At 35.2% G+C, this 24,548-nt stretch overlaps 1 protein-coding gene across 2 annotated transcripts in view; it reads left to right on the top strand.

The window, feature by feature from the left end:
* Positions 1 to 24,548, top strand: part of LOC106460816 (5-oxoprolinase-like) — a 356,751-nt gene that overhangs the window by 261,242 nt on the left and 70,961 nt on the right. For both annotated transcript variants that reach the window (XM_022387614.1, XM_013920558.2), the window contains exons 21-22: positions 3,965 to 4,075; positions 23,427 to 23,528. In XM_022387614.1, the coding sequence (XP_022243322.1) occupies positions 3,965 to 4,075; positions 23,427 to 23,528 (213 nt within the window). The remainder of the gene's footprint in view (positions 1 to 3,964; positions 4,076 to 23,426; positions 23,529 to 24,548) is intronic.

Genomic DNA, 24,548 nt, shown 5'->3' with positions numbered 1-24,548 from the left:
CGGCTATTAGTGACTTCTTCTTCAGATTTGGTATGCCATATGAACTGCATTCAGATCAAGGCTGTAACTTTGAATCAGCTGTGTTCCAAGAATGCTGCAAGTTGTTTGGCATCCGAAAGACGAGGAAGACCAAAGGGAAGGTCTCCTAAGTTGTCTTCTCCATGGGAAGGCCCATATGACATAGTGGATCGTCTCTCAGACGTGACTTTTTACAAAGACAAAATTACAATTCAACAAAGTCTCTTAATTTTTCGGGACGTATCTTCTTCCGTACTGGTCTCTGTCTCGTTGGCTTCTGCTTCATGTGGGATTCATCTGCTTCATCAGTAAATGTCCTATCATCGGTAACAGTCACATCAGTGTTAGTAACATCACCAAGAGCTTCACCGTTTCCCTTCTCCAAACTGAGTAGAGTTTCTTCTTCGACGGTGGCTTCTTCAGGTGGCACGTCTTCAGCAGCGTCATTTGTTCTGTTTTCCACTTCGTCCCAACTGAAATGTCCTGAACTGTGATAACGCCAAAGCCTGTTGGCATGTACCACTTTTGGTTTACCTCGCCGACCACATTTTATCCGGAAAGTCAATCTGAGAGACGATCCACTATGTCATATGGGCCTTCCCATGGAGAAAACAACTTAGGAGACTTCCCTTTAACAATTAACAATAACTTAATTAAATGTACAGAAATTGGTTTATTGTATGTGGTTATTGTTCGGGACGAACAATATTAAGGAGGAGGCAGTGTTGCATCAGCGAGGTCACGTGACTAGTGTCACGCCCCATACTTTCTGAAAATATCTTGTACCTTCGTGAATTGTCGGGAGATTACTAGATGTAGGGTAGTCTGGTATATATAAGAGGGTGACAACGTGACGGGACAATAATGTGTGTGTAGGTAATGAGTAATTGAACTGCAGTCAGAGAGAGACGTATTGTCGAAGTCTAGCTCGTGATATGTGAATTATAGTTTGTTATAGCGCAACTGTTGAAGTTGAGTGTATCGGTAAAGTTATATTCAGAAAGAATAAACCAGTTTTATTTAAGAAAGGACTTGTGTCACTAAAGTTTCATCGGAACTAAGTTACGGAAAATTAATTAACAAACGGAGACTTAACACAATGTTAAGATTAGGTTAGTGTATATGTGTTACAAAGATAAAACCAGAAGTAATAAATCCAAAACAAAACACAGTTTACCAAAAAATAAAAAATTAGTAGACATAATTCATGACATGGGTTTTAAAAGCTACATGCTAGACCTTCAACAGCCGTTTACAAAAGCAGTCTCAAAACTATTATAGTACTGTCCTACAGCTTTTAACTTAGGAGCTACAACCAATCTTATAATGCTACTTTTCTATTAAGAACATTTCTCTTCAACCAATAAGGAATAAATGATAGCTTTGTGCTGTAAACATGATACAGTGAAATGCAGTATCTTTACATTATTACATAGATGTGTGTTAGTCTACTACAATATCTCTCTGGAAAGACCCAACAACCTTTTGGTTAAATTAGATTAATTATAACAAAATGAAGTTAAACATATTACTTAGTGATTTACTTATTGTTATTCTCAGATACACTGAAAATTGACAGGTAAAATTATTTAAGTCTTCTTTGACAATAGTGTTGGAAGGAAGTGCAGTGCAGAGTATATGTCCTAATCTGTCTCTAATGAATGAAAAGTGAAGATGCTGAGCAACAAAGTTTAACAAAAAGACACTTCATCAACATTCATTTAGATCAACATAGTGGAAAAAAATGCAATGTGTAACACAATGCCAGCTTAAATATTGATTCACGATAATAATCAACTTATTCTAGTTGCTGAATGGAAAACTTTGAATAGAACAGAAAAATGTAGCCATTGCAATAAGAATCTACCTTGCTGAAGTTTTATTCAACCTCAGACACAAATAATTCTCTTAAGAATGCAATGTCATCAACATCACTTGATCATCTCCATTATAAAAAAAAGAAAAACAGAATTTCTAATATTTCTTCATCATCTTAAGATGTGTGAGGCAAGAAAACCCATGAGGACTTATTTGCCCAAAGGAATTTTTTAACATTACCATCCAATAAAGACCCAGAACTATCAATAACTATGATTCTAGATAATGTATGCCAAACTTCAATGGTGAACTCAGCTCAAACTGATTGTATAGATACTATTTATGTGCATTAATGTACTTAAGCTTGAAAATGTTTTGTGAGTGAAGAAATAACTTTTCTAAACAATAATCGAAAGAAACAACTTGTATTTTTCACATATATTATGAAGAACATACATGATGACATAATAACATTTACAGCTTTCTCACGCAATTCAAATTTTTTTCTCTGATAAAATGTGTGTAAAAATTAGTAAACAAATGTGTTAAAACATTTAAATATATACATCAAATGCTTAGCCTCTGTATTCACTTTCATAACATTACTGAGAGAAAATACATACTTTTGTTCTAAAAAGTAATCATGATTGCTTAACTTTAAACCATTACCAAAGTTCCTATATCTGTTCATTCACTAAATCTTCAGTTACTTTATTGTGCATTTGTTGCATAATCAATTGACATTTTGAACAATTTTTGGCTTTTGCACTTAGAGTAAAATATAAATGTTAATTGATGAAAATATGTGTAATTGTTTAAATATTTAATGTATTATAAAGACATTATTATAGCTTTACCAAACTTAGTGCAAAATAAGTTTTAACTTTATAATTTGCTTTAAAGATATCTTCTAATGCTAGAACACAACTACTTATTAATGATAACTTAATATGGATAAAAATGTATTTTAATTAATTATAATGTTTCTAAAAATACATTTAATTAAATAATTTATTATGTGAAACCCTAGGTAGTAATATTAAATTTTTGCAAACCAATTCTTTACAGATATTGTGAAATTATGTTATTCTAATTATTTTGTGGTTCTTCTATTTAAGTTATTATGTATTACAACATTACAGGTATCTATTTATTTCATGTTAATCATTTTTGTCATTTTTGGTTCTTTAACTTATTGGTAATTAATTTATGACATAATTTATCTGTTTAAATTCTGGCTTCAGTAATCAATGTGACTAGGACACAACATGTATTTAAAACAAATACAATGTGGCAACTTTATTTTCAGCCTCTCAGAATAATAAGTGGTAGTGAAATTAATATTCATTTTTCAGAACATTACTAAATATCCTACAGACTAATGTAAAATGCAATATATCTTCAATAAGTATTGACATCATTTTAGCATACATAAACAATTATTTTCAAGCTTTTATGACAAACATTAAATCTTGTTTTAGGTGAGTTATAGTTACAGTTGACTCTACTAGTTTCTATGACCAGCATCTGTCTACAGGGTAGAAATGGACGTTGTTTTGGTCTGTGTTGAAATCTGCATCCAAAAATTCAATCACAGTGATAGATAAAGGATAACTCTAGAAAAATGAGACCTTTGTTAGTTGTACAAAATTAAAATTACACATAAAAGCAAACAATTAATCATAACAGTGCTAGCCTTGTCTGGAATTTTATCTATTATATCATAGTAGTTCACTCAACTTGTTAGATGACACTACATTATGTTATAAAACAACCAGCTAGGGATAAAACAGCATATTCCCCAATTACAATAAGAACAACTTAGTTTATGTATATCATGTGTTACTTTCATTTGCAGTATTTCATTTTTATTTGTTGTAATCTACAAATTATCTGGGATAGCTTAACAGATGGATTTATATCTTTGGATCTTGTCCTTCCTGCCCTTCAGAAATATTGTATTTCTCCACTTTATAGAAAATCATTTTATCTATTTGGAGGATTGTGATCTTCTATTACAAGCATGGTTATTCTAATAATATTTTAGTTCCAGGTATTACAGTAACATAATTTGAAAAAGTCTGTTTCAAAGTGTTGTTACCTTAATACAAGTTTTTTGTATTTGAAGGAGAGATTGGATTTTTCCTGTGCTCTTTTTGGTCCTGATGGAGGGCTTGTATCTAATGCTCCACATATACCAGTCCATCTTGGAGCAATGCAAGAGGCTGTACAGTTCCAGGTTAGTGTTTCACTTTTGAATACATTTAGGATGATGGGTCAGAATTTTTATATTCAAAGATGCTGTGATGTTGGGATAGCCATTGGAAAACTTAGTTAGGAAATTAAACTAAGAATAATGAAAGATTAAATCTTTCTTGCAGTTAGAATTTAGTTGAGTTTTATTTTTTCATAAATAACTTACCAAAAGATATGTAAAATACACCTTTCAATTTATAAGCCAATTTATAAGTCTCACTTCTAGAAAGCAAATGTGTAATATAAATTCAAAACCTGATTTTTATCTTTTTAGTAAATTTATATTCTTTATATTTGCATTATGTATTCTAGTCTTTTATGGTGTTTTAAAATTTTAAATCAAAATTAAAAATATTTATGTGCTAAAGCTTATAGATGAACATTTCAACTTTCAAACTCATTCCATGTTTAGTTAAATATATCGTGAATTTTCTGCCATTGCAATCAAACATGCTTATGAAAAGACAAAATAAATTTATTCTTGTTTTCAGTGAGCTTTACCCAAAGAATATGGTTTCACTGGAATTTTATTTTCATTTCCTTAGCAAATTAGACAAAAGCATTTGAATAAATTTAATTGATGAACAAAAGGTCAAGGAAATAATAACTTCTGAAATCATCCTTGTAATTTGAGATTTATATTTCAGTTTATGTTTTGAATGAAATTTAAAAGAAGATATTAGCATGTAGTTATAAGTTTGTAATTCCACTTTTAAAACTAAAGTGTGAGGATTATGTATTGTCTTTTGAATAAATATTACAATAGCTTTCAAAACATAACATATGGAATGATAGTAATGAATTGTTTATAAGTATTAGATCTCAAATAAGTAGAATAGCCTTATCATCATTCAAAGATTATAATTATGATTATAAACCATATAATCTTGTAAAAAAATTAATAGCAATAACAAGCTTAAATAGAAACGATAAAATAATTGTATTGAAACCAGGTACAGATAACAGAATAGTTCATATAAATATATTATATTCTTAAAATTAATGATATTTTAAAAGAAGGCACAAAATTTGATGGTTAGAAAAGAAATCATACTAAGACTAGAGTAACAAAATTACAGAATCATTTATCAAAATAAAAATAATTTCAAAACAAGAAGTATATTTAAGGTTTAGACCATTAGTTCCTCATCCAGGTATTTTGCATGAAATTTCTAAAGTATATAAAGAAGGTGGTCCTGTTAGACCTATGCTTTTTTCATAACATAGGTACACATAATCATAAACTAGCTAGTGAATACATAGTTAAAATAGTTTTGAATTTTTTAATTAAATGAAAAATTACGATATAATACACATCTCTACACACAGAAAGCTATCTTCCTCATGTGTCTGCTTTAGACATTTGCATGCCATTAACCTTTAGGCAACTCCCACCTAAACTCAGGAAATTTATTGTGATTTTCACTAGTGCATAATGACGCTATTATGCTGCAAAAGCCCTCCACCAATTGGAGGGCAATACAACCTCCCTATGCACTAGCTCCCTCTGTACTTTTGCACTTGTGATCTTCATTCTTTTCTTCAGCACTGAACATGTCGGATGTGTTTTTCTTTGTAAATTTAATGAAATTTATAATTGTTACGTATTGAGAATTTGAAATAATCCAAAGCTGCATTAAATAAGCTAACTTTTAATAGTTGAACTGTACCCTGGATTTAGTGTTTAGAAATATGCCGATATTTTATTCAATTTAACAAGATTGATTAACACCATTTTTGTTTTGACACAAATACATTTTAATATACATATATATACAACAGTATAATTTACAATGGCAACTATTATGTTTAGTTATTACAAACAAAGTTTCATAAACAGAAATTTCACTAACTTACAAATAACCTCAAATCATCTTTCTAGTTCAGAGTCTCCTTGATATCCAGGGAGTTAACTTGAAGTCGAGGTACATACAATCATTGGGAAGCTAGCTAGCTTTGTCAGGCACTGAATTGTTGGACCATCGAAGTAAGATAATATTTTCATAAAAACACTAATGTCCAATGAGAAACCAGCAATATTTTTGGAAAGATACTAACGTTCAATAAGAATTCACTGACGTTCGAAACTTATAGCTGTTCCTGGCCAAATGTCGTATATTTTCTGGTTGGTAAGGGTTAGCAAAATCACGGCTTATTGCGTACACATGGTTATAACATATTTCTAGCAGACTTGTATATTAGCTCTCTGTTCTCTGTTGTCTTACTGTTTTTATAGGCGAGACACATTTTCTAGAAACTTCTGATAACACCAGTTACAGAAGTGGATATATTGTTGATTCTTGTGTTCACGAATATTCTACAATCTTGGAGAATTGGCGGGAGTTTCGCCATATGTAACTAACACGGTAAGCTAGACACACCCTCAAATATAAACTTATTTGAAACAAATATCGACATTAAAATAAATACGCAAGATATATCTGATACTACAAGTCACACATATTTCTAAATACAAATTCAATCCAAACAATGTTCATATTAAAAATAAATACATAATGATAAATTCGTTACAACTCTCTCTTTAGAGAATTAAAAATTGGCTTTAGACAATTTTTAATTAATACATTATATATACATTGGCCAGATTACATTATACATAATACATTATTTAAAAGATTATACAACTTCAATAATAATTACAGTATAGAATATAACCTGTACAAATCACCTTACCATAAAGTTTTATAGTACATGAATGTGCATCAGCACAAATCTTTGACATGGATTATCTTCAAATTATACTCTTGTAATGACAAACTCCAATTCAACAGCCATCTGTTTTTGCTCTTCATTCGGTTTAAAAACGTCAAAGGGTTATGATCAGTATAAATGACAATAGGTTGTTGTGATGCAGATAAGTATACATTGAAATGTTCTAAAGCTAACACAAGAGCCAATGTTTCTTTTTTATACTGTAGAATAATTATTTTGATGACAACTAAACTTTATAGAAAAATAACAAAGAGGGTGTTCAATACCTATGATTGTAATAGAATAATACCAGTGCCACAATCGCTGGCATCAACAGCTAATGCTAAAGGCTTACCAAAGTCAGATGCCGTCAATACAGGGTAAGTGCATAACAAAGATTTGACCTTTTCAAAAGCAGACTTACATATTTCTGAACATCCGAATTTTCGATTTTTCTTCAAAAGGTTTGTTATTAGTACAGTAATGTCAACAAAATTTTTACAAAACTTCCTGTAATAACCAGCCATTCCCAAAAATCTCATCAAACTTTTCTTGTTGGTAGGAGTTGAATAATTCACAATGCAATCAACTTTGGCTTGAATTGGGAAAACTTGGCCATGGCCTACTACATGACATAAGTAAACAACTCTGGCCTTACAGAAGTCACTTTTTGCCAGATTTACAGTGAGATTGGCTTTCTTCAGCCTCTCAAAAACATCACATAATACATATAAATGTTCTTCCCATGTGTCACTGGAAATCACAATATCATCAACATAAATTCCAACATCTGACAGATTGTAGAGGCATTGATTCATCATTCACTGAATAGTTGCTTGAGAACTTTTCATCCCAAAAGGCATTACATTGCACTGGAATAACCCATCAGGAGTAACAAAAGTAGAGATTTGTTTTGCTCTGTCAGTTAGAGGGACAGCTCAGTATCCCTTTAGTAGGTCACACTTTGTGATATATCTGGTGGTTTTCCAATTTTATCAATACAATCTTCCATTCTTGGAATGGGGTAGGAGTCTGTCTTTGTCAAAGCATTCACTTTGCAAAATTCTGTACTGAGAGCCATCAAATTTAGGGACCAGTTCACAAGGCGAAGACCAATCACTTTTGCAGCATGTAAGATATTTCTATATGCATTTTCTTGGCATTGATTGAATTCTCCAAATAGGGATGTTGTTTTACAGGAGAATCATCACCTATGTTTATATCATGTACAGCGATGTTGGTTTTACTAGGAATGTCTGGAAATATACATTTGTATTCATGCAATAAACTAGCAAGCTGATCTTTCTCTTCAGGAGGCAAGTGATCGAGTTTCGAATCGAGATTGGCCAGAATGTCAGAATTACTCAGTTTGATGTTGCATTCGTCCCAATTATTTTCAAATTTACGTTTGTCTGAGTCAGAGCTACTGTATCAGTATCAGGAGAACACTCAATAGTTAAATTATCTTTGAATGCTTCTCGAATATAGGGCTTTAACATATTAATATGACACAGCTGGGTAGCCTTTCGACGATCAGGTGTTTCTAGAACATAGTTTGTATCATCAACTTTCTGAACAACCTCATAGGGACCATGATACCTAGCTCTGAGGGAATGTCCCATAGTGGGTAACAGTACCAAAATCATGTCCCCAGGATGGAACTTATGCTTTTCAGCCTTACGATCATAAATATTTTTCATTTTAACTTGGGATGACTTCATATTCACAAGCATGTAAGAGTCTGGACCAAAACTTGGAAATGTGATCTAATAAGTGCATTTCTTTTGGATTATCTTCCAACAATTGTTCCTTCAGCAACTTCAAAGGGCCACGCACTGAATGGCCAAACACCAATGCAAACGGGCTAAACCTTAAGGACTCCTGAACAGACTCACGAACAGCAAATAATAATAAATTAACTCCTTCATCCCAATCCTTCTCGTTATCAAGGTAGTAAGTCTGCATCGTATTCTTCAAGATAGAATGGGATCTCTCAAGAGCACCTTGCGATTCTGGATGATACACACTAGATTTTATCTGTTTAGCACTGAGCTGATAAACAACTTGTTGAAACAACCCTGACATAAAATTTGATCCTTGATCAGATTGAATTTCTTTGGGCAAGCCAACAAAAGTAAAGAAATTGATCAAAACCTTAGAAATCTTTTTGGCTGAAATGTTTCTCAAAGGTATAGCTTCAGAGACTCAAATGGATGTGCACATGATAGTTAACAAATACTGGTTCCCCGATTAAGTTTTTGGTAAAGGCCCAGCACAATCAACAATCACACGACTAAAGGGTTCTTTGAATGATGGGATAAGTTTCAGAGGAGCAACAGGAATGATGTTGAGGGAACTTAATTTCCTTTTTTTATCATCAAATTATGAAAACTAGTTTGTGTACCATCTTTCACTTTTTGTATGAATGACTAATTTCCTCACACAGGTTGTGTAATAATGATGGCTTGTGGAAGCACCTTCTCTGGGGATGAGGTGGTAGCCATTGTAGATAGGATAGTTGATTCCCTTATGCTTCTAGGTACTGCATCTCCAGTACCTTAATCAGGCATTCCTTCCCCTCATTTGTGGGGTGAATGATGAGGATAAATCTGATTGTTCTTTCACTTGTTTACGCTTTGGGAACTTCTTTCCCTGTTGAAGAGATTATTAAACTTTTTTGCATTCTTCAGCCTTTATTTATCAGGTAGGCACCATTCTTTTTCTTTCCCTTATGTTATATGCCCAGCATGGCCAGGTAGTTAGGGCACTTGACTCGCAATCTGTGGGTCATGGGTTTGAATCCCCATCCCACCAAACATGCTCACTCTGGTGGTGGTGGTGGGTGGTGGGTGGTGATGACTAGCTGCCTTTCCTCTAGTCTTACACTGCAAAATTAGGCAAGGCTAGCACAGATAGCCCTCGTGTAGCTTTGTGTGAAATTCAAAAACAAACAAAACAAACCCTTATGTTATACTCTTTTACTTGTTCTCTACTTTTGAATCCTAACTCTCACTTATATTGTTTATCATTCCTGGACCACTTCCATTTCTGTGACATTGAGCCTCTCCCTGTCCAGTTACCTGATTCTTATTTCCTAAATTTTTGTCATTCTGCATCCCTTTTCAAGATTCTCACATTTAGGATTGCCCTTGTCTCATTTTTTGGTATATTTGACATCTGTTTTGCCTTTCAGTACTCAATACTCATTTCTTTCCTTGATCTTTTCTACTGCATTTCTTTCCTCTCTACACCTCAAGTCTGAGGCACTCCACAATGTCCCAGAGCATTTTGTTGGTGATTTTTGTTCCTTTCACTTCTAAACTGTGGTCATTCCCCTTCTACATTTCCTGCTCATTCACCTCCTTGTTATTGAAGATTGTTGTGTAGGGATACTCTCTTATTCCAAGTCGACTTCTTTCTTCCATTCTTCAGGCCCTTCATCTAGCCCCTTACTTTGCCCTGAAGTTTGGAGTTATTCTTGATTTGATTGAATCACAGGCTGCCTATCATTAATCTTCACTTTTATAAATTGTTTCCAAATTGTCCCCAACTATATCCTCCACTATTATACCTCTTTTTCTTCCTTCATTCCCTGTCTTTTTTATTCCCGACTTCTTCTTCTACCCAGCATCAGACCTGTTGAGCTCGTTGGTGATGTTTTCATCATGTTTGGTTCCATGGGTGCCTGGCTGTCTGGTTTGAGCTTCTGTGGTCACACTTTTCCCATCCACATGGGTTCTACTTTTTACCCATGGACTTTCTTTCCACTTCCCTTACCTTTTTCCTTTCAGCCATCTTCCTGTTTTCTTTATTCTTCTGCTCCCATCTATGTCCAATGTCTCTTTGAGGCTGTGTTTATCACCAATTATACCAATTCCTCATTCCCAATCGATATGTTATTTACTGAAGGGATATTTTTCAACTCATTATCAGCTGTGATAAGCCTTTTCCAATCTCCCTTTGAGAATTGGACCTTGCTGTCATCAGGACTTGCACCTGTCCTACTCATTCTGCATGTGATGTTTTGTGTTTGCTGACCATGGCTTCATGGGGGCTGCTTATCCTTTTGGGTCACATGCATATTCACTTTCTTGGTTGATCCTTGTGCATTCAGTGGGATGCCTCATAAGATTCTTTGACCTCAATAGTTCTCTTGTACCTCCTTCCATTTTAATATTTGTATGGGTGGCTGGACCAATCTCTTGTTACCATTGATGTTTCATTACCTGGACCTACATCTCTTAACCTATGCTTTTCCCTCTTACTGGGAAACTTCCCTGAACATCTCTTTTACATCTGGCACATGGACCCAGGAGGAGTTCTCTCTCCATAACCATGCCCTTAAACCTGTGGTACCTGTTGAGCATGATACTTTTTTACCACTCCTAGTGGATCATTTCATTATGTTCCATTGCAACAACTCTTTGGTTTTTCTTAAATTAACTACCAGGGGGTAATCTGATCCAGAGTCCCTTGCTTTCAAACTGAGCATTCCTTCTTAGGCCAATTCTAAATGGGTTGGTTTCTTCACATTCCATGTACTGGGTCCTATGACTAGGTTGCAGACTGTCTCTCTTGATTGAATCGTGTTCTGACTATAGTATTTATCTCCTTTCCTCCCCCTGTTTCTAGTGAGGGTTCTCTCTTGAGGACTCTACTAATCATTGTGTAGACAACCTTCTCACTTTCATGATTTTTCTTTTTGGGTCATCTGTTCTCCATCTCTTGGTACTGGCTGTTGCTGCTTAGTCTGATCTTTTACTTGTCATAATGCTCACCCACCTTTCTGGCCTTTACCTTGGCCCCAGGACTTGACTAGAGACACTCCTTGTCATTTCCTCTTGGTGGTTTAAGCTTGATTCTCTGCCATCTGTCAGCCCAACCCCCCTTTTCCCTGTAATAGAGTATATAATTATATACTCCATTACTTCTACATCTACCATCTTTTTCATCACTGGATCTTGTCCTTCCATCTTGACATTTGGTTTAGTCTGGTCCTTTGCCAGTGGAATGAGAGTTTACTATTTGGTAACCTTTTCTATTTTCAGACATTACTCTACCTGGTTCATCTACCCATATGGGGGGGGGGGAAGAGCTTGGCTTTCGATGTTAGTCCATCTGTCACCACTTCATTCCTAATCGTTCTACTGTTGGACATCTCCCTCTACCAAGCTGTTCTACGGAGTTCATCTGTCTTTGCCTTTACCAATTAATGGGTGGCCTTGTATTTAAAATTTTCCCATCTCAATACCACAAGGTGTTTCTTATTCTGTTCTCTCCACCTTGTTCAGATCTTTCCTTATCCATACAAACTCTAGGCCTGTTCTTGTGCCTGACTGGGATCTCATTGTCATCCTGCACGCTCTTACCCATGCCATTGGCAACCTGTAACTTCTACTACCTTTTCTTCAGACATATTATGTTTTTCTTCTCACACTTGCTTCCAGTTGTTTTCCTCTTTATGCTAGTGACTCATCCTGTACCCTTTCCATTGTTCTCTTATTGTTCTTTCTTCTGTCTAATCCTTCATCTGTCAGTCTTCAGCCACTTGAGGAGGAGATCTCTAACCTTCTTCTCTCTCCCATCCTTCTATTTCAATCTTCTACACTTGGTAGGACCTGGAAAGATTTTCTGCCCTGTTCATGCTAATTGTTCTTACTTAGCTTGTACCTCTCATTTTCGAGATTTTCATCATCCACTCATCTTTCCTTGGGATTTCTCTTCCTCCAGGGAAAAATCTCTTTCTGCCTTTATTGGTATGGTCCACCACATTTTTTGTTTGGTTTCTCCCTCTTTAGAAGTTGTTGCATGCAAATGGTTTGTATTTTGTCTCATCAGATTTGTCACTTAACTCATTCTTTCGCTGATCATTTCCTACTGCTGTTGGACAAGATCACTCATGCTAGCATGTCTACTACCTTATGTAATTTTGTCGCCCATTCTCTTCACCTTTTGGCTCTTTTGTCTCCTGGGGGTCAATGCCTGCCTACATATGCTGTCTTATAATATGTCTACCCTCTTTAGACAGGTTAGTTCATTCACCTTTGGTTTATAGCATTTGCTTCCAGGTTCCCTCCAGATGGCTGATAGTGTCACCCAGGGTACACTTATTTTTCAAATTTCTGCATTGAGTCAGGATAATGGAAAGTGCTCATACCATCCATCTTGGCTCTATATATGCCCACTGTTGAGATGGGGTGTTCTGCAAGACTGCTTGAGGTATCCTCTTGGTATATTCTGATATCTGTCTACTGCCCAATCCAGACTATACCTGTCCCATGGACTACCGTGAAAAAAGCCAGCACCAGGGGGTGCTCTGCCTGCTTCTGTGGCTATCACTTGCTGGCTTTTCAAAATAGACCTTTCTGACAAGTGTCCAATGGGGGATCTGGGAATTTTCTCCAAGTCTCCTCACCATGAATTCCTCTCCCCTTTTTCTTCAAGTGGACCAAGGGAGACCCTTACAACTCACCAACTCCTTGTCACTGGAGTGGTAAACCATGGGCAACCCTCACTGATTGAGACCTAATAATTGGAGACTGAACAAATGGTGCCAATTGATGAGAAGTGAGGCAGTGGGGACACTGTCAGAATAGTGCAGGTCACCTCTCCTACAATTATACTCATAACATACCAGCATCCTCCATCCTAGTAGCCACCTGGATGCTGGTTCCCAGGTGGCCTGGAGTTTGATCGGAGTAGGACCAGCCAACATAAGTCTTTACACATGTGGTTGGTAGGGATCCTTCTCCTACCAGAGAACAGATGAAAAATTCACAATGCTACCTAGTTTTGGACCAGAGTTGACCCACCACATTTGCATTCCCCCTTCCTGCCATTGCCTGAATATTGGGTTTCTTGTGGCCTGATGTTGTTGTGTACTTGGTCTGCTCACATATACCCTGCCAGGGTTGTCAGGGTTGTTTCTCATCTGCTTCATGGTCATGAGTTGAAGACAGTTGAGACTGTCCTCTTACCATGGTCTGATAGACACATACCTGATGCCACTTGATTTTGAACCAGAGTTGACCCATCGAATGCCTGCAATCATCTCCAGTTGAGTTGAGGTGAGCACTTCCTAATAGCTTGTGCCCTCTTTCTGCAATGGATAACTATTCTGTTGAATCAGTGCACATACTAACATTATACAATCTATGGCATATATTCTGTGTACTCCTCATGTACTCCTCCTGACAATAAATTTGTGTACTCCTCCTGACAATAAATTTAAGAACAACATGCACCAATAATTCCTGTGCCATTCTCCCACAGCTTGTGTTGGTCCTAGAAGTCTGACGGTAGAGTTGAGATGAGCATTCTATATGGTTTAAACGTGCCCGAACCATGCTACACATATTGGCTCCCTAATCTCTTGTGTGCAAGAACTTGGACAACTCTATTCATATTTTGCTCATACTTGTGACACTTGGGGCTTATTTGCCTCTTCTACCCTTTCAGTCTGGGCAAAGAATATACCTGGGAAAAAATGTGATGCAGTCTACTAAGAGCATGCCCCTATGGAGCCCCTGCCATCAGGTATCATACTTCATAGGTTTACTTCATGCACTTTCTGAAGGAAGTTCATTAAATTAACTTTTGCCCTGGTCCCTCCACCATATCAATGTGAGATTCTAACTTTCTGTTTGAAAAGGTGTGTATTTCCTCAAAAGTTAACATTTTCCTTACCTGAAAATGTATTTCCAATAAACACTCACCTCTTGACACACTTTTTACCCTTCCTCCCCACTTCTGGTGCAACTTTGTATTCCCTGCCTCATCATAGAATGAAGATCAAGAGTACAAAAGCATAGAGAAAGCTAGTACACTGGGAGATTGTGTTGTCCTCCTACTGGTGGAGGGCTTTTGCTGCATAATAATGTAATTATGCAGTAGTGCAAATTATGAGAAATCTTGTGAGTTTAGGTGGGAGTTGTCTAAAGGCTAGTGGCATACAAATGTCTAAGGCAGATGCACAGGGAAGATAGCTTTCTGTGTATAAAGGTGTGTATCACAAATACACTTTCAGGTAAGGAAAATGCTAACTTTACAGTTTGATAAGAAAGTGTATTGTACAAGTTTTCATGTGAATTTTTCTAGACTAATATTATTTAAAGGAAATTTAAAATTATCAACTGACTTACTGTGATATTTTCAGATGAAACTGATTAATAAAATAACGAGATTTGACTAGGAAATAGTGCAAAGTTATTCTGAAAACTGAGTTTGTGAAAAAGGACTGGACATAAATGTAAAAACTATCTTTATCTAATGCTACAAACATCAGTATGTGTATTATCACAAAGGACCATCATATTTACTGGAGAATGTAGTTCTGCATACCTCTATAAAATCTATAAATTCTGCAGATATTCTACTCCACTCTGAGAAAGCACCATATTATAAACTTAAAACTATAACATTGAACTGTGACTGGTCATTCTCTTTAGAAAACATGAGACCTGACCTACCATAGAAGAAAACTGCTGTCTAGTTTCATACATTAGGTATAGCTTTACAGCCATCTTCCACATGGGAAGACCAGGAGTCATCCCAGTGGAATAATGCAGAACAGTGGGTAGCTAGAGTGAAAGTAATAACTTTCTTTATCATGTGTTAGGTAACTGCACATACCTAGTATAGCAGAAAATTGTGAAAAATACTCTACAGAATATACCACACCACGATATAAAATTGAAGTTGTTATAAGATTTCCAGTGCATGTTTTCAGATATTATTAAGATTTGCCATTAAGGATCTTGTTTTTTATTTAATACCAATATCTTTGATCAAATTGATGTAATTTCAAAGGGATCTTTCCAATTTGTTCCTTTGCTGTCATTAAAACCAATGGTTGTAAAACTGTATTGAATTTATAACCTTTATACAACTAAAGATATGTTGATGATACATTAATCATTTCTAGTATGTAAGTCAGTATTTACTCTACCTTAATAATCCACATAAAAATTTAAGATGTACTGTGGAACATAAAAAAAATCAATTTTCATTCCTTAGTACATTGATGCACAATAACAGTGGTGGTTTTTAATGTGAAGTGTATCATAAGAAGACAATTTCAGGCTTATATTTATTTTATTAGTTAGATTTGAGAGCATTTTAAAGTACATCAAGTTAAAAACTTAAAATATGAATTCATTATGCTTATAAAAATAGTTTTCCAAAGAGTATAATTGATAACATCATGGAAAATTGTTTAGATAAGGTACATAGTACGAAACAAGTTAAATTTAATGTCCCAAAACTAAGAAGTTGACTTAAGATTAGTTTTTAACATGAAAAACATTTGTCAACTGTAAAGACAGAATTTCATTCTTAAGAACATCTGAGTGAGATTTGACTTTATATGTCCTAGATGTAGTTCTAAGTATATTGGTTCAACAACTAAGTGGTTAGAAATGTGCATAAAAGAAAATGCTAATTTAATCACAAATAGTAAATCAAATACATGTGATCATGTGCTTGATGATGTGATATAGTTATACATATAGTCACAGTATATTCAAAATTCTCAAATTCTCGTTAGAGGGTGTGAGGAAAAGAATTTATCTATAAAATAAAAGTTGTTTATTAAAATATTAGAACCATAGCTGAACAAAATGGGTTCAGCAACAAGATTACTACTAAAAATATAACGATTATGTTTTAAGAAACCTAAATACTTAACAAGAGTTCATTAATATCTGTAAAACCAAATCTTTTTTTCTCCTCAGAAGTATCTAAGCTGTCAGCTTCAACTATTTCAGGATACAGCACTTATTTACAAATAATATTATCTTCCTTCTTAATATTAAGTGGATTTTTCCAGAATTAAATATAATCTTGTGTATGTGGTATATTCAGGTCAAACTGATTATCCTGAGAGTTATGGGATAGGTCCAATGAGTAACAGGAGATTCAACAAAATATATATATTATAGAGTAGTTCTAAATTTCTGTAAATAATTGAGTTTGTTAATCAAAATAAAGAGACTATATACTGTAAAACAGAAATGAATCATCTTTATTTGATAACACAAACACAGTGTGTGTACTTTTTCAAGCCATGGACTGTCACTTTTACTGGATTATAAGTTGTTTTCTCTCCAAACTGTATTGGCTTTCTGACTAAATGTTATTTTAAAACTGCTCACACCAGAATAAGTAATAAATTTTAAATAATGTTATGTTAACATTAAAAAAAGAAAATACATGATATGCTTATGTAAAACACACATTCCCTTTATAGTCATTATAAATTATTCTGGTACATTAACATGAACTTTTCCTAATGACTGGGATGCTGGGTGTATTTTAAATACAGCTTCAGGGTACTCAGCAGCACTTTTATCAATAAATTTTGAGGATGCTAGTGCCTATGCTGTGGCACCTACATCAGTAAAATATATTACACTTAAACCTTATGTAAAGATATTTCATGACCATAGGTACTGTGCAAATCATACCCTGCAGCACAAAACATACCTTTTAATACTTAAGAAGAAACACCGAAGACAGTAGAAACTTCCAATATCATTTAATGTACACATACATTCATTCCCTTTAAAATTAATGTTTCAAATTTTAATGTTTAATTATATGCTGCTATTACTTTATAAGAACACACTACAAATTACTTATAACCTGCACACTTAGGTTCCAAGCAGAAACACAAAAAAAAGAACAATAAGAATAATTACAGTTTTTTGTTACTTTGCTTGGGTGGCACATATTAGCCTTTCTACCTAAGTGCATTTGAGATGCTATTATCCTTTGGGAAAGCCAGCCATCCTGTTCAGAAAGTCTAAAAATGCTGGCATCTTGATAAATGTAACAATCTCTACAAAATTTTAAGTCAAAAGCTGTAACTTGTTGACCTCATCTACAGAATGTGATCTTGAAGCCTTGCTAGTGTGCCTTGCCAGCCAATAAGGTTTCTGAGAAGATAACTCATCTCTACATTTTTTACCTTATACATCTGCTATAAAGATTTGCATGCCACTAGCCTTTAGGCAACTTCCACCTAATTTAACATGAACTTCACACTGGTGCTTGATGTCATCATGCAACAAAAGCCCTCATCAATAGGAGGGTGACACACCTCCATCTGCAATAGCTTTCCCTTTGTATTTGCACACTTGGCATTTTGTTGATCAGATGTGTTTAATTTTCTTGTCTGAGTTTTTTTGAGATTTTCCTCATTAACAAAACTTGAATTTCATTTGTTTATTTCTTTGCTTATGTTTCAAAAACTGTATTTATTTTTCCTAAATTCTCAAATAATGGTGATCTACCCTTAGTTCTGAGTGAGTTCCCATTTAGGTCTTATTTCTTCTATGACTTTTGGAGGCTTGTCAGGATAGTTGCAGATATACTGTTTCCTTTTTCTAATAGTTATGTTCATCTTTACTGTACTCCTTCCTCCTTGTGTTCTTGTTCTTTGTCTGGTTCCTCTTCTTTGCCTAGATGTCTTCAATAGGGTTTTCTTCTCCCTGATATCCTGAACTGATGTTATATGTTTTCTTTCTTTGTTTTCTTCCCAATGTTTTTCAACTATCTTGACTTTGCCCTCTACTCCTATTTCTTGTCTTGATCAGTCTACTCCTACTCTTCCCATTTTGGTTTCCTGGTCTGTCCCCTTTTCTCATCAACATGAAGTCTAGTTTGTCACTCTTTGTATTAGTGACTTACTGACACTCACTTTTCTGTGGGTGCCCTTCTGTTCTCCTGGTGCTAGTCTCATTTTACCCAAACAGTTTTTTTTTATTTCTCCTCCTTATTTTCTTTCCTTGCTCCTCTTCTCTTTTTATTTTCTCTTCACCTCCCTCTGACACCATTTTTGGACTTTTTCATACAGTCTGCAGTTGGTTATGGTCTAAGTGTTGAACATCATTCTATAGGTCACTTTTGGCCCATCCTCCACTTGTTTTCTATGTTACGTCCATCTTTCTCCATCTTCCCATTCATTGCTTTTTCTTCTGACTTAGTGTCAGCCCCTTTGCTATTTATTGGTAATTTAAGGACCTTCATTTGCCATATTCATTGCCTGGGGTCGTTGTTTCTTGTCTCTGACAATTTACTTCTTTTTGCTCATTCTTGTTGTTTTCTTCCACCTCCTTTCTTTTATGGTTGCTACTCATTTGGGTGGAGGGGGGGGGGGTAGGTATCCTGGAATTTAAGTCCATTCTCACACCCATTCAATGTTTGGTACTTTTCAGCACCTTCGTTTTCTCTGTCTGTCATCTCAACTGAGTTCAGCCTTCTCTTTTCTTTTTCGAGCTATGACATATCTGGTCACCATGTTTTAAACTTTTCATTCTCGTACTGATTGGGAGATTTTTTCATTTTTTAGGGACTTTAGCTTCCTTGAAGCCCCACGTTCCTTTGGGTCATGCACTTATGTGTCTTCTTGTGTTCGATTCATCACCTTTTTCATTTTCTTGCCCACTTTTCTTCACTGTCCCTTGGATGATCAAGATCAGGTGGGCAAGTGGACACTCTCCACACATTTGTCATCTCCTTCTCTACACCTTTTGACTGTTTTTATTTCCTGATGGTTTTTGGCTTCCATGGGTCACCATTCTTCATTCTACCCACCATAATATTTCTCTTTCAGAGCCCCTTTTTAACTTCATAGGATCCTGCTAGGTGGTTGGTGTTGGCTCCTAGTATACTTACCAAAAATCCACATTGAGCCAGGATGATGGAAAGTGCTTATATCATCCACCCTTGCTCTAACTGGGCTCACTGGGAAATGGAGTGTTCTGTAATACCACTTGTGGTATCCTCATTGTATATATATCTATTTACTCAATTGTCTGATCAAAACTGTACCTATTCTATGGACTATCATTGGAAAAGCCAGCACCAGGGAAATATTCTGCCCACTTCTTTGGCTCACACTTTTTGGGATTTAAAAATAGCATTTTGCAGTCACTCATTGCACTGTTTCCAGTAAAAGACCTTTCCAGGCTGAAGAACTGAGGGAGATCTGGGCACTTTTCTCTGGGCCTCCTCAATGTGAATTCTTCCCCTTCATTGAGTGAAGCATGGGAGACCCTTGCCACTCATCATTTCCTAACCACTAGGGTGGTGGACAATGGAGAAACCTCACCGATTGGACTCAACAGCTGTTGTTATACAAAGGAGCACCAATATGGTGAGAAATGGAACAGAGGTGACACTGTTAGTTTAGTGCAAGTCATCCCTCATATACTTCACTCATGTCATTTGTGCCTTCCTCTTACAACATGAGTCTGTTCATTAGGGTTAAGATGAGCACACATTCTGCAGCTGTACTTTCCTCCTGCAGATGGTGTTCATTCAGTAAAGTCAAGGTGAGCACATAATATATGTAGCAATACTACATATTTTATGTGCCCTCCTTCTATAGCCAATGTCTGTTCAGTTGAGTTGAAGTGTGCACACAGTATATGAATCACAAAGACATGAGCCTGGTATGGCCTAGTAGTTAGGGCTCTTGACTCGCAATCTGAGGATTGTGGGTTTGAATCCCTGTCACACCGAATATGTTTGCCTTTTTTGTCATGGGTGGCTTTCTAATGTGATGGTCAATTCCACTATTCATTGGTAAAAGAGTAGCTCAAGAGTTGGTGGTGGGTGGTGTTGACTAGCTGCCTTCTCTCTAGTTTATCACTGCTAAATTAGGGATGATTAGTGCAGATAGCCTTTGTGTAGTTTTGCATGAAATTCAAAACAAACCAAACCACAAAGGCATGACTACTGGTCCCTCCTCCTGTAGCTGGAGTATGATGGTAGAGTTGAGGTGTGCTCACAAGGTGCAGTCTCAATTCACCCCAACCACACTACACATATTGGCTATCTGACCACTTGTGTGAAAGTACTAGGATGTTCATGTTCTCATTCTGCCTCTCCCTGCAATATATGGGGCTGATTTGTATTTTCCTCTCTTCTTCTACAGGCAAAGAGTATACCCTCGATGAGGCAATATGTGGTCTTCCACAGGTGTGCTCCTATGAAGCTCCTGCCATTGGGGGTTACACTTCATGAGTTTCCTTTGGGCATTTTCTGAAGGGAGCACATTTAGGTTACATTTGCACAGGTTCCTCCACCAAATCAACATGAGAGTATAATTTAACTGTGTGAGGAGGTGGGTTATCTTCTCAGAGTTTAACATTTTCTTACCCCAAATACATTTCTGATTGATACTCACCTCTTTACACATTCCCACCTATTTTTCATACTTCCAATGAGCCTTTATTTTATTTGCATTGTAAAATAATGAAGGTATAAGGATTGAAAGTACATAGGGGAGCTGTTCCACATGGATGTGTGTCACCCTCCTATTGTTTCATGATGATGTCATCATGCATCAATGCAGTTCACATTAAAACACATGAAATTATGTAGTAGTTGCCTTAAGGCTAGTGGCATGCAAGTTTCAATGGCAAATGTGCAAGGAAGGAAGCTAAACTGTGTGAAGATGTGAGTATCTATCAGAAATACATTTTCAGGTGAGGAATATGTTAACTTCTAATGCTCCAAGAATAGTGGTAAACTTTGTCAACCACTGTTCTCAGCCATAGGTGACTCAAACCAGCACTTACCAATGCTTGGGATAGTTTGTGAGTGTCTTGGAGACCCATAAAGACTTCTCCAATTAGTCTGGAGACTTTCACACTCCTTGTTGCCACCATGACTCATCTTTGCTATTATTTGCCCTGAATGTAGAGGGTAATTAGCAGAAGACACATAACAGCAGGTATTGATAAAGGCATTCAAAGAAAAGGGCCATAATAACTTAATTTTGTCAGGGATACTGTCATCACTTAATTGTGGGGATGAACTTATAAGTAAGTCACTAGGGCTGAATGCTAGGCATATTTTAATGTGTAAGGATGAGAAGTTGGCTGGTTGAATTTGTGGGATCAGTTCAATGAACAAAGGGAGCTTTTGGAATGGATGGTTTACATTTAAATAAGGTAGGGTCTGGCTTCTTTGCAAGGGCTATTAACTCAACTGTAAGGGCATCTTTAATCTGTGAGTAGACAGTAATGAATGCTAGAATAATGAAGAAGAAATAAGATGTAGAGAAAAGTATAGTGTAGGAACAAAGAACAAAAGTAGTTTTAATGCTAGACTAAACTGTTGTTGATGTAATGCTAGAATATAAGAAATAAAATGAATTACCTTAGAGCACTGGTCAGAATATTTAAGTGCAAACCATTTTGAAGAAAGGAATTTTTTTTAAATAGGTTGTTTAATGGAGATAAAGTACTAAAAAAGCAATAAAGAATTCAACTGTTAATGAAGTTATAATCATGGAAGATATTTCATTGGATGTTTATAGATTGAAAAAATTAATAATCAAATCATGAGGTAGATATGTGTTTAAAAACTGTTTAGGATGATCGGCAAAAGCTTTTAGTCTGAGAGGAGGTCTCTCTTCTCTTAGTCCTTTCCACATTTTTTACTGATCATGCCCTCTTCTCAACTACAGATTCCTCCCCACCTTTCATAGGTTCTGCATGATCTCAGAAAATGACCTTTCATGATTATAACATTTTAAAACTCCAGCACACTCAAAATAAATACCATAATAAACAAGTATTTTGGTCAAAGTACCAGAATGTAGTTTGATAACTTTATATGTTGTTTTCAGGCAAACTAATATCCGATAACTAGCTCTAAACCAATATAACATCAGTCCAGGAGGGCATGAAAAAATATAGCCAAGCAAATATAACCCCTTTGGAATAGTCATTGTAGTATTGTAACTTCTTCTAACGAAGAGAATTAGCACAAGTATATGACTTTCCCACAACCATTTACAAAATATGGTAAAATTTCTATCATCACAGTTTGAATTAACATATTATATTATGTGAAATAATTAACTTAATGTTTAATAAGTCATTTATTCAAAATATTCCATGTTAATAAAACTTGTGACCTAATGTAAAAAACTTTTAGTACATACTTACCCATGTATGTAATCAAGAATTTAACAAAGTTACTGAAAACTAATGAAGCACAGTTGCAGAAAAACTACAGTAGTTACTGTTGTCATGTTCGTTACCATTTTACACAAAATAATTGATAACTTCTGTAACACTAATGATAAAATTATTGAAATTATTATTGTCATTTTTTCTCACAAAGTTACTGAAACATTATTACAGAAAACGTAATGGTTACTATTGTAGGCAGAAACCTAAATGTGTTCTTGCTTTCTTGAAAATTTGTTGAAATTGTGTGAATAATATTTTCGTAAACTAGAATGGTTGCTCTATAATAGTTAGTAGCCTATACAGTAATTTTTTCAATATTAATTTGCTACTCTCTCTTTGGAGGACTTCTAAAAGGACTGCTTGGATGTGAAGAAGATAGGATTTGAACATGTATAGCTTGGTTTGAAGCCATAGGTATTATTTCAATTTTCTAGGGTAGTGCACTACAATGATTTCTTTTAGAAGTTGCAAGAAAGTTATTAAAATGCCATTTTTATTTTTCTTGCTTCTTGGACTGTTTTTTAGTTAACTTCTTTTGTATTTTACTGGAAGTATCTATGATAGTTACTGTAATTAGTTCAGCAAGTTTTATATCCAACTACAAAGATTTTATGAGGATTATTTGTTTTACAGATGAGAAACCTTGGAGACAACATTCAGCCTGGTGATGTTTTACTTTCTAACCACCCTTGTGCTGGGGGAAGCCATTTGCCTGACCTTACAGTTATAACACCGGTAGAGTTACATGCAGAGGATAGTAATTTAAATTAAGAGCTATAGGCTATTGTAGATGGTAACTGGTCTTTAATATCAAGCAATAGCCCATTAGAAATATTTCAGAACTATAGTCATTATGTGTTAGTACTATGTTAGAATTACAGACAGTACACATAAATGAGAATTATAATTAAAAACCATGTTATCTATGTTGACATTAATTTAGAAAAGGAAAACAGTTGAGAGTTACACTTTAGACTTAATCAAAAGAAGATAATTAATAGGCTTTATAACTTAAGAACTAATAATTTCCTTTTACAGTCTAGATATGAACCAGGTATTAATATTGCATTAGAACTGTTGATGGTATGTAGCAAAATAACTTTAGAACTACTAATATATCTATCAAGTCTCAACCATGAAGACTAAGACATTCTCAGGAGCAATATGAGTATGTGATTTCTATACAAAGCAGAAGTAACTTTTAAAAAATCAGGATTACTGTAAATGAAAAGAAAACACTTATTAGTTACAAACATATAATAATAATTATAGATATTGTTACGTCTCCGTTTGTTAATTGATTTCCCGTAAATTTTTTCCGACGAAACTTTAGCGACACCAGTCCTTTCTTAATAAAACTGGTTTATTCTTTCTGAATATAACTTTACGATACACTTAATTTCAACAATCTCGCTAAAACAAATGCTATAACAACGAATGTGCTCAACTTCAACAATACTCTCTGACTGCAGATCAATTACTCACTGTCTACACACACATTGTCACGTCACGCCGTGACCATCTTGTATATACCAAACCACCCCCCAATCTAGTAAATGCTAGAGCACTCCCGAAGGAACGGGATAGTTCTAGAAAGCAGGTGGCTTGACACTAGTCATGTGACCTCGCTGACGCAACACTGCCCCCTCCTTAGTATTGTTCGTCCCGAACAATAACCACATATGATAAACCAATAACAGTTAACAATAACTTAATTAACTGTACAGAATTACAAACACAAAATTACAATTCAAC

This window comes from Limulus polyphemus, unplaced genomic scaffold (assembly GCF_000517525.1).
Source record: "Limulus polyphemus unplaced genomic scaffold, Limulus_polyphemus-2.1.2 Scaffold841, whole genome shotgun sequence".
Taxonomy (NCBI): Eukaryota; Metazoa; Arthropoda; class Merostomata; order Xiphosura; family Limulidae; genus Limulus; species Limulus polyphemus.
This window is presented reverse-complemented; position numbering and strand designations above follow the sequence as displayed.